This window comes from Dendrobates tinctorius, unplaced genomic scaffold (assembly GCF_039654945.1).
Source record: "Dendrobates tinctorius isolate UK_male_01 unplaced genomic scaffold, ASM3965494v1 ptg000028l, whole genome shotgun sequence".
Classification (NCBI taxonomy): domain Eukaryota; kingdom Metazoa; phylum Chordata; class Amphibia; order Anura; family Dendrobatidae; genus Dendrobates; species Dendrobates tinctorius.
Genome location: NW_027361696.1, coordinates 92,921,299 through 92,933,576, shown reverse-complemented (window position 1 = coordinate 92,933,576; position 12,278 = coordinate 92,921,299). Strand labels below are relative to the sequence as shown.

The 12,278-nt window shown below is 44.5% G+C and overlaps 1 protein-coding gene and 1 long non-coding RNA gene across 2 annotated transcripts in view; one reads left to right on the top strand and one right to left on the bottom strand.

The window, feature by feature from the left end:
- Positions 1 to 12,278, top strand: part of LOC141085636 (uncharacterized) — a 611,301-nt gene that overhangs the window by 280,088 nt on the left and 318,935 nt on the right. The window lies entirely within an intron of this gene.
- The window catches only part of CACNG7 (calcium voltage-gated channel auxiliary subunit gamma 7), a 328,444-nt gene that overhangs the window by 65,159 nt on the left and 251,007 nt on the right, over positions 1 to 12,278 (bottom strand). The window contains exon 3 of the mRNA XM_073571171.1: positions 5,052 to 5,138. Within this exon, the coding sequence (XP_073427272.1) occupies positions 5,052 to 5,138 (87 nt within the window). The remainder of the gene's footprint in view (positions 1 to 5,051; positions 5,139 to 12,278) is intronic.

Below are 12,278 nucleotides of genomic sequence, written 5' to 3'. Positions count from 1 at the left end.
TTAAGCGGGGACATGTACAGACAATAAATTCAATACAAGTTAAGACAATTCAAACAATGACATTAGGAGTGAGGTCCCTGCTCGCAAGCTTACAATCTACAAGGAAATGGGGGGACACAGTAGGTGAGAAATGCTTGTTAATTCAGGTCTGGCAATTATAATAGGGATTTTCATATAAAGCTGCATGATCCGGTCATCAGCCCGTGTGTTTAAGTGCAATAGACAAGTATCAAGTGCAGTTATCATGTGCATGAAGGGTGTGGAGACAGATGAATAGTAGGGTGCAGATTCAGAATAATATTTGGAAGGAGGGAACAGGGCAAAGTTAGCTTGCTGAGTAGTTGATGTGATAGGCTTCTTTGAAGAGATGGGTTTTCAAAGCGCGCTTGAATAGGTCAGGGCTAGGTATCAGTCTGATCGTCTGGGGAAGTGCATTCCAGAGAGCTGGAGCAGCACGAGAGAAGTCTTGGAGACGGAGGTGCGAGGTTCGGATTACGGGGGATGTTAGTCTTAGGTCATTTGTAGAACGGAGGGCACGTGTAGGGCGATAGACAGAGATGAGAGAGGAGATATAAGGCGGTGCAGAACAGTGGAGAGCTTTGTGGGTGAGAGAGATGAGTTTATACTGGACCCTGTAGCGAATAGGTAGCCAGTGTAATGACTGGCACAAGATGGAGGCATCGGTGAAGCGGCTGGACAGAAATATGACCCTGGCTGCCGCATTCAAGATGGATTGGAGAGGAGAAAGTTTGGTAAGAGGGAGACCGATCAGAAGAGAGTTGCAGTAGTCCAGACGAGAATGAATAAGAGCGACAGTAAGAGTCTTAGCAGTTTCAAAGGTGAGAAAAGGTCGGATTCTGGAGATGTTTTTAAGATGCAGGTGACAAGAGCGACTGAGTGATCGGATGTACGGAGTAAAGGAAAGTTCAGTGTCGAATATGACCCCAAGACAGCGGGCATGCTGCTTGGGAGTTATGGTTGAACCCTCCAGGGTTATTTCGATGTTAGGTAGAGTGAGGTTAGTAGAGGTTAGTAGAGGGGAGAAACACAAGAGGTTGACCGTGTTGAGTCAAATTACGCCGTAGGCTCCACTCCTGGTGGTGCCCTTCTGGACATTCCTTTAAGGTTCAGCTTTGCAACCATACTGCCCACGTAAAACAAACACTTTGCCTTCATGAACGCTGTTTGGAGGGTCATGACTCGTGGGAATAACGCCGCCCAATCAGTTAACCTGCTAGAGAGATCCTTCGTTGCTCCCAAGCATGACATCACACTCCCTAGGAGGAAGGTAATGCCACTGTGGCGACCGTACTCCTGGTGGCGACACAAGTGCACTGATGCCCAGCCACTGCTCGATGAATCTGCTGGTACATTGACCCAGACCACTACATTCCCCTCGCACGCTACCCGGCCTGAATCTGACCCTGATGAAACTCAGGTTACCCTTCCCATATACAGTTCCATCTTACACGGTGACAAAGAGGAAGCTGCAGATGAAAGTGCAGGTTCGGCCCACCCGCCATCAGACACACCACCGTACTATCAGGGGCCCTGTGCCAGTGCCGTCGCCAACGAGTGGGCCCCCCCTGCTTGCTCAGGATCACAGCACTTGCAAGGTTGAAATACTGTGCAGTGAGATGGAAGATGGGGACGACGAGGAGTCCAGACAAGTACAGGGATTCCCTGGCGAGGAGACTTATTTCATTGTTTTCAATGTTGGGACAGCAATTTTTGGGGAGCACTATACTCTGGAGAATGATAGATGGGGCCCACCATACACTGCAACATTCCAAAGGTGGACATCAGACACTGGAGCATCATTTACAGGGCCCATTATACACTAGAGCAGTAGAAATGGGGCCCATTATGTTTGGAGCATTATTTGGGCCCATAAGACAGTGGAGCTTCATCCATGGGGACCAACATATACTGTAGCATTATGTGGAGCGCATCATATACTGTTTTAAACATTATATGGGACCAATGATTCTGTATGGAGAAATAGATGGGCCTCGTCATGAGATGTTAAAAGTGAAGTATTTTTCATTGTACTATACTGCTATTTCTCTGCCGTATCGGAGCATGATGAGTTGTGGTATTATGTGTTAAAGGGGCGCTCTTTTGCCCAGGGCACATGAAAACCTGGAGCCAGCCCTCCCCCCCCCCACAACTTTAGCCAAATAACCCCCATTTTTCAGTGCGTAACTTGTATTATGAAGTTAATTAAGGTTGACCAGCTTAAGTAAGAAGAATTTATGCTTTTGGCATTCAAATGAATACTGTAGGTGTGTTTCCTGTCCTCCTCTCACTGCCGACTTTTATTCCCCATTGACTTACATTGGGTTTCGTGTTTCGGGACGACCCCGACTTTTCCCTATAATCGGCCGATCTTGCTCGACCTGACTTTTGGAAAAGTTGGGTTTCACGAAACGAAACTCGACCATAAAAAAACAAAAGTCGCTCAACTCTACAAGTCATACCCTGTCTCGTGTCTCGTCACTGCATCCTGAGAATCTGCCGGAACCCTACAACAAAATGATGGAATCAGGGTCTCTGTCCCTACATCATGCTGCTCTTAGATTACAAATTCCCTTGAAGCTAAATATTTGTTTTCCTTTTGTAATTGTATTAGGCTCTTTTGTCATTTGTACAAAGAACAAATGTTTGGCTTTATTTCTCTGTTTATTTCTTGTCCAACTTTTGATAACAATTAGATTATGCAAAAAGGGGTTTTGTTGATCACATCTGATTATGTGAGAATGATGGCTGTGCATGTAACCATGGAATAAAATGATGCATCCACAGATTTGCTTATCTTTTAAATTAGAAGGATAAATATGTAGCAGCCACAGTATATGACCAACTTTCAGAAATAACTAGGAGATTTGCATAATTCATGAATTTCCAATGTGGTAGCCTACATTTAAATGAATGTTAACTAGAGCCTGCTTTATAAGCCGAGAATATGCCCAGACTTTTCTACTTCCACAGCAGACACTTATGTAAGATACAATCTATCTCTAGAAAAAATAAGCCAATAAACATTTTCAGCCAATCTATTGCATCAGTTATTATTCCCCTGATATGATTTTTTTTATTATTTTTACATTTAGAATGCCTTCAACCATAGATATTAACCCATCCTATCCTAACGCATACGAAAAAACCACCAACTTGACACATAAATTGAATTATGTAATAATATCTGGTCAAGCACAGCAGAATGACATAGTATACAATTTACTCATTTGCTGGACTTTTTTGATACCTTACATTTTTTATGCGTCAATTCGTACAAAAAGCACTTGTACAATGTCCAAAAAGCATTTCCAAGGTTATATATACGTGGACCACATTAAACCATGCAGAAAAAACAACATGTATACAAATGTACAACATATTAAAAGCAACCAGTATAACCATGTAAAAGGCACAAACACCACCACTGGAAGCTGTCGTTATAAGGCTCTTTGTACCTGACCTCTCCTCAGAGTAGAACTTTGTAATGGGCAGAAGAAGACTAGCATCATACACTACTCTGAAGATCGACTGAGTCTGTGGTGGAAGAAAGAATATATGTCAGATAACCTATTGCTAAATGCATCATTTACATCATTATACTGGGAATAATAAAACCAGGGGGGGAACTATCGCAGAGAGTGCAACCGCGAAACGCGCCTGGTGGCAGGAGGGCCGGGCGATGCCGATGTCACTTGTACTCACGTACTCACATTCAGGTGAAATGTATTGTGGTGCAGAGTCCCACAGGCTCCCTGCTCTGCAATACATGCCGCGGGCCACTCAGGGTCACACGGCTTATGGTAATGGTATCATGCACTTCCAACACTGGCAAGCCCATGTCTGCTGCCGGATCTTGCGCCAGCTACAGATGCTGGGAGCAGAGGAAGGTGAGAATAACTGTTTTTCCTTTTAAAAATGTTCTGGAGCAGAACAGAACGATTCCAGGAAGGGGGGAACTAAACCAGAATGGGGACATTATACCCGAATGGCTGACATAATACCAGAACATAGACATGTCACGATATACCAGGATGGGGACACTATACCAGAATAAGCATATTATACCAGGATGGTGGACATTGTACCAGAATAGGCAAATTATACCAGGGTGGTGGACATTGTACCAGAATAGGCAAATTATACCAGGGTGGTGGACATTGTACCAGAATAGGCAAATTATACCAGGATGGTGGACATTGTACCAAGGTGGGGGGCATTATACCAGAATAGGCACATTATACCAGAATGGGGACATTATTCCAGAATGTAGACATATCACACTATACCAGGATGGGGACATTATACCATTATACGAGTATAGGGGACATCATACCAGAATGGGCACATTATACCAGAATGGGGGACATTATACCAGAATGGGCATATTATACCAGGATGAAGGACATTAAACCAGGATGGGGACATTATACCAAAGTGGGCACATTATACCAGGATGGGGGACATTATATCAGGATGGGGGACATTATACCAGAATGGACACATTAAACCAGGATGGGGACATTATACCAAAGTGGGCACATTATACCAGGATGGGGGACATTATATCAGGATGGGGGACATTATACTAGAAAGGGGGTCAGAATGGTGGGCATTATTACTGAAAGGGGCCCAGAATGGCAGAGATTATTACAAGAAAGAGCCAGTGCGAGGGGCATTATTACATTGGATGACCACAATTGCCTTTATAGGATCTAAGACGCTACAAGGGCCCATGCATTTGATCAAAATACAGATGGGGTCCGAGGTCCAAATTTTGCCCTTGGCCCATTGGACTCTAGCTTTGCCACTGATTAAAACACATGTTCTCTTCACTTGTACCAAATATATTTCACTTATTTTTAGACTACTCTGGATTTAATATTATTTGTCATTTGGGCACTGTCCAATAAAATGGATATATTATTGCATACATGGTCACTGTAATTATATATTAATAAACAGCAGTTAAACTTAAAAATAAGTAAAGTAAATAAAAATCATTATTAATATGATTTTTTTTTCCAGCTTACTGAGTATATTTGCTGTGTTTTCAGTCACAATGTCTGTATCCGGCCCATGAAAAAATTCGGAAGCAACACACCGACCCTTTTCTCGACCTGCAGTAAACATAGTAAAATATTCATTAGTTATAGCATTCATAGTTATTGTTAATTGATGAAAAATACAGAATGATGGCTCAGTGGTTAGCATGGTGGCTCCGTGGTTAGCACTGTTACTTTGCAGCGCTGGGGTCCTGAGTTCAAATCCCACCAAGAACAACATCTACAAGGAGTTTGCACGTTCTCCCCGTGTTTGTGTGGGTTTCCTCCAGGTTCTATGGTTTCCTCCCACACTACAAAGTCACACTAATAGAGAATCTAGATTGTGAGCCCCAATGGGGACAATGATGACGATGTCTGTTAAGTGCTGTGGAATAAATGATGCTATATAAGCAAAGTATAATAAATAAATTATAAAGTTACATTAAGCATGTTTTAGTAAAAAAAATAATTAACTTACAATGTTGTCTGTAGCAATCAATACATGGCCAGATTTATTGTTTTTGATACTTTACATTTTCTATGTTTTAATCAGTACAAAAAGAGCTATTTATTTTTCCAAGGTGCTGTTCATATTTGACCTTCAAATTGAAGTCAAAGTTGTCCATCAGGCACAGATGGTATTGGTTCTATGTTTAGAAATGCAATCCACACTTCAGATGTGAACAGAGACTAAGAATCTGTTCACACAACCGTATAAAAAAATTGTCTGATTTCCATCCATAAAAAATGGACGATATTTAATTTGTATTGCTGTCCGTGTGCCATCAGTATGCAATCCACATCAGCAGTGAACAGAACTTAAAAACTGTTTTCTATGTTAATAATTGCAATGTATCAGTAAAAATCTTATGCTAAATGGTAGATTCCTTCGAGAGCTGATTATTTGGCGCACTTACTTTTGTGCTCTCTAAAAGGGCGAATCTCATCCGATATATGGACGTGAATAGTGAAGCTCTCATCTGAACAACCCAATTAAATATCATTTGTTCTAGTGATGTCCATGTATTTTTTTCACGTATAGCAATCAGACCGAAAATATGGTCAAGTGAATGTAGAATAAGAAAGCTGAACTCTGATTGATAGGGTACAAAGTCATTTCACCTGTCAAAAATGTCCTACATTATGGTAAGTGAACACTAGAGTTGAGCAAAACGGGTCGGCCAAATTCAAAAGTTGCCGACTTTCGCTAAAGTCGAGTTTCACCGATCGAAACCCAACCATAGCGTGAGGTCGGCCATGAGGTCGCCGACTCGAGCGCCAAAGTCGCGTTTCCCATAATGCTTCCAGTGCCTTTTCTTAGCCAATGATCAAGGACACAAACTGTGGGCAACGCGATGACATAGGGAGCGGCCACCACCATATTAGAGAAGGGCATTGCAGTGATTGGCTGGCTTTGTGTGGCGTCACAGTGGCTATAAAAGCCCTGAACGCCGACCGCCATATTACTTCTGCCGATTTTAGCATAGGAAGAGGTTGCTGCTGCTCGTTCTCAATAGGGAGAGTGTTTAGGCAGGAAAAAAAAACTGTGCTTCTGCTGATAGCGATTTTCACTGTACAGTGACAGGGGAGGATATTTTTGTGTGCAGCAGCGCTGGTGGTTATTAGGCTGCCTTGTAAGGCTACCTGATAGCTGCATTGCTGTTTGCACACTGCTGTGCAGACTGCTTTTTTCAAAGCAAAAATAATTTTATCCCTTTTGTCTGCACAGTTACTTAGCGTTCATTTTTTCACACTTTTGTGTGCAGCAGCGCTGGTGGTTATTAGGCTGCCTTATAAGGCTCCCTGATAGTTGCACTGTTGTGTGCACACTGCTGTGCAGACTGCTTTTTTCAAAGCAAGAAAACGTGTATTCCTTTTGTCTGCACGGTTAGTGAACGTTCATTTTTTCACACACCGTATAGAGGTGTACGCTCCTCACACACTACCGTGTACCAGCTGGTATCACGGACAAATACATGCTATCTGAGTGTGACTCCGTAAAAAAGCTAGAAGGAGATTTTCATTTTCCCATACATTCACCATATAGAGCTGTACACTTTTCAAACAATATCGTATATCTGCTGTTTGATAACGGTCTAATCTATACACAGACAGCGTGTGTGTGACTCCATTAAAAAATAGATGGAGAATTAAAATTTTCCATATATACACCGTATCGAGCTGTCTGCTTGTCAAACAGTATCCTATATCTGCTGCTTGATCACGGTCAAATCTATACAGAGACAGCATCTGTGTGTGACTATGGAAAAAATAGACGTAGATTTTCATTTTTCCATACTTACACCGTATAGAGCTGTACTCTCCTCACACACTACCGTGAAGCCGGCTGGTATCACGGACAAATACATGCTATCTGTGTTTGACTCCATAAAAAAATAGATGGAGATTGAAAATTGTCCATACATACACCATATACAGCTGTCGGCTTCTCAAACAGTATCGTATATCTGCTGTTTGGATTACGGTCCAATCTATGCAGAGACAGCGCGTGTGTGTGTGAGTCCATAAATACATAGACGGACATTTCCATTTTTGCATACATCGTATAGAGCTGTCCGCTTCTTAAACAGTATCGTAAATCTGCTGTTCGCTTTACGGTCACATCTATACAGAGTCATCGTGTATGTGTGAGACTCCGTAATTACATATATGGACATTTCTATTTCTCCATACACCGTATTGAGCTGTCCGCTTCTCAAACAGTATCGTATATCTGCTGCTCGCTTTACGGTCACATCTATACAGAGTCATCGTGTGTGTGTGTGTGAGACTCCGTAAATACATATATGAACATTTCCATTTCTCCATACACCATATCGAGCTGTCTGCTTCTCAAACAGTATCCTATATCTGCTGTTTGATTACGGTCAAATCTATACAGAGACAGCATCTGTGTGTGACTCCTGAAACAAATATACGGAGACTGACAGTTTCACCAAAAACGTATACAGCTGTACACTTCTGATACAGTACTGTATATCTGCTGGTTGGATTACGGTCAAATACATACTGGGAGAGCGTCTGTGAGTGACAAAATATATATGGAGATTTAAATTTTTCCTTACACCTTACACAGCTGTACGCTTCTCATACAGTACCATATCTCTGCTGGTATTTTGGGTATATTTTCCCAAACATGAGGAGGTATGGTGGAAGAGGTCACATACGTGGGCGTGGGGGCAGGGCTGTTACTGATGGTGGTAGTGGATCTGCTGGCTATGGCAAAAGCACAATAGCAGCTAAGGCAGGAGATGTTGAGCCTGCGTCATCATCTGGCACAAGAAGGCCTTTAAGGTTCCCTTTTCTGGGAGTAGGTAAACGGCTTTTAAAGCCGGAGCATCAGGAACAGGTTTTGGCTTACATTGCTGAAACAGCCTCCAGCTCTATTGCCTCCTCTTCTGAAGTTACAAATACTGCAAGCTCAGAGTCGTCATTGCAGGCTTCTGGTCAGGAACAACACCTGAAAGAGTTGCAGGACAGCTTGGCCAGACGGTCAAATTGGCACACCGTGAAAGCCCTGAAAATTTATACCATAGTAGGAAGAGTGCAGTGTGGCACATGTCTTTTTACCAAAATCCTATTGATGAGGCAAAGGTTATCTGTAAGAAGTGCGGAAGGACCTTCAGCCAAGGTAAAAATCTCCAAAATTTAAACACCAGTTGCATGCTTAGACATTTAACCACCATACACTTGCAAGCGTGGACGGACTACAAAACCTCAGGTAGCATATGTGCACCTGCTCCAACTGAAGGTAGCCAGCCATGCTCCATTGCTTCCCCCACTGAAAGGCCACCGCTAAGCACCCCACCAGCAAGAAATGTTGAGGTATCGTCGCAAGGCCAAAGCAGTCAGGGAATCACAATGTTTTTGCAAAAAACACGGAATCTAGGCCATCACCGACACCACCATCACCAACCCCTTCTCAGTCCTTAATGTCCACCGCTAGTTGCTCCCTATGCAGCTCTCAAGTCCAGCTCACCCTACCAGACACTCTGAGTAGGGCAAGAAAGTACTCATCCTCATACACTGGCTTTGAATGGCTACATAGCCAAACTGATCTCATTAGAGATGATGCTCTTCCGTTTGGTTGAAAGCGAAGCTTTCCATGAGCTCATGGCCTACTCTGTCCCACGCTATGACCTACTCAGTCGGCACTTCATTTCTCGAAAAGCCATCCCTGCCCTCCACCTGCATGCGAAAGACTGCATTGTCCATGCACTCAAACAATCAGCGAGTGGAAAGGTGCACCTCACAACAGATGCATAGGCCAGTAGGCATGGCCAGGGCCGTTACGTGTCCATCACTGCGCACTGGGTTAATGTGGTGGATGCTGGCTCCACAGGGGACAGCGGCGGTGGAACAGTGCTGCCTAGCACATGGTATAGGAAACAGTTGGCTATAGGCGTTCGACCCTCCTCCTCATCCAGAAGTGAAAGCTCATTGACAGAGCGCAGTCGCACGCGCACTCCATCTGCAGCTGCCAGTGTTGCACACAAGGTGTCCCACTATCGAACAGCTAGTGGTAAGCAGCAGCAGGCTGTCTTTGGGTGACAAATGACACAATGTGGAGGTACTTGCCGACTACTTGCATCGACAAACTGAGTCATGGCTGGGTAGTCTACATCTTGAGCCAGGCAAGGTAGTCAGTGATAATGGCAGGAATTTTGTGGCAGCCATAGCCCTTACAAAACTCAGACACATACCTTGCCTGGCTCACACCTTGAACCTGGTGGTGCAGTGCTTCCTTAATAATTATCAGGAGTTAACAGCCCTGCTCAATAAGGTGCGAAGACTGTGCTCACACATCCATTGCTCGCCTGTACACTCTAGTCGTATGCAGAAGCTGCAGTGATTGCTCCACCTCCCCAAGCACCGCCTAATCATAGACATTGCAACAAGGTGGAACTCGACCATGCACATGGTTCAGAGGCTGTGCGAACAGAGGCAGGCTGTAATACATTTGTGGGAGGATACACGGGCAGGCAGTTTGAGGGAAGACATGGAATTGTCGGGTGTGCAGTGGTCAAAGCTGAAAGACCTCTGTAAAGTCCTTCAGTGTTTTGAGGAATGCACATGGCTGGTAAGCACAGACAACACCATCATAAGTATGAGCATACCACTTATGTGTCTGCTCATGCAAACTTTGACGCACATTAAGGATCATGCGTCTGCAGCAGAGGAGGAGGGAAGCCTTGATGACAGTCAGCCATTGTCAGCGAGGGCAACTGACCTGGATGAGGTGGAGGAGGAGAATGAGGGGGATGATTTTTTTGGGGAGGAGGATGCTTCTCAGGGGGCAAGAGATAATGTTGGCGTGCCAAGGTCAGGTCCAGGGTTTGTGCGTGACTGGAGGGATGTGGATTTCCAAGAGAGTGCTCCTCCACCCACCACTGGCAGTGCATCATTGACACCTGGAACATTGGCCCACATGTGTGATTATGCCATGCGAATCCTAAAAAGGGACCCTCGCATTGTCAAAATGATGAAGGATGATGACTACTGGTGGCCAGCATTCTGGACCCACGCTATAAAGGCAAATTACAGAACATCATGCCACAGGAGAACCTAGAGATTATATTGGCTAACAAACAAGCAACTCTGGTAAACTGTTTGTTGGAGGCATTCCCAGCACACAGCAGCGGTGCTGGTTATCCCACGGGCTGTAGAGGTCAAAATGGAAGAGGTGTTCGTGGTGCACACAGCCGAAATGGCGTTGGAGACAGGGGTTTCATGACCATGTTGTGGACTGAATTTTCAAGTACTGCTCACATGACTGCTAATACAGAATCGATTGCAAGTGACAGGAGACAGCAGTTGTCAACTATGGTTACAAACTACTTCTCCTCCCATATCGATGTTCTCCCTCACAGGTCATTCCCCTTTGACTATTGAGCCTGTAAACTGGACACCTGGCCTGAATTGGCACAATATGCCTTACAGGAGCTTGCTTGCCCTGCTGCTAGTGTGTTATCTGAAAGAGTCTTCAGTGCTGCTGGATCAATCCTCACAGAAAAAAGGACCCGTCTGTCGACCCAAAATGTTGATGATCTAACCTTCATTATAATGAACCATGCATGGGTTTCAAAGGATTTTGTCCCACCTTCCCCTGATGACACATAGGTGGCAATAAAAATGTCTCGCTTTTGTCCTCCTCTTCCTCGTACTTCTCAACTTCCTCCATTTGCACCGGCTGAATGTACAGCCTACACATCAACATATGCCATTTTTTTAACCACCCTAACTGGGCTGCCCCCCCATGGCCAGGGTCACCCCCTGGCACCCCTGGGCAAGTGCCATTGCCCTGAACAGGTGGGTGGGCCCACTCTTTGGCAACGGCACTGGCACAGGGCCCCTTGTAGTACAATAAAGTGTCTCTGACGGTGGGGGGCCCACTTGCCGTCAGACACACCGGCACAGTATGAGGGGCCCTGTGCCAGTACCGCCGCCCACAAGTGTGCCCCCCTGCTTGCTCAGGGCCCAAGCACTTGCAAGACTTACCTCTCCCTGGTCCACCGCTGTGTAGTCTGGCCAGATAAATCCTTCACAGGGACGGGCACTACAACTTTGCTGAATTGATCGATGATGGTTAAAAGATATCTATTGCCAGTCCTGCTTGGGCTCTACCTTTAGATGATCAATGGCTACCATTTGTAATGGACGTCGACTCACAATCGGGTGCAGGGGTGCTTTATGATCAGCTTTCACAGTTTTCCTAGTCACAGACGTGTGACATTCCTTACACCATTTTTCAATGTCTCCTCTCATGGCAATCCAATAGAATCGCCTATGGCCTGTGGCTTCTGTCTTTTGCACTCCAAAGTGAACAGACAGATCATGATAGGCAGTGAGGACCATGTGTACATCTCTCGCTGTCATCACAATTTGATGGAGACAAGTAACGGTGATGGGATACACGCTACTGCGATACAGCAACCCTTTATTCACAAAGAACCATTTTCGCAGTCTCCACAGACAAATTCATTGAGGGTTAGCATCGCCTCTGCAAATTCTCCCGAGAGGTTTTCCCGTGATTAGTAATTTCCAAAATTTCAGCAATCACTCGTCTTTGCTTCTGGACTTTTATCCATCTAGTTTCCTGTAGCGGAGAGTCTGGACAGGCTTACTGAAACTGAAATATATACGAATATTTAAAAGTACCACAACACTGTATAATGTTGTACACTTCGAATACAT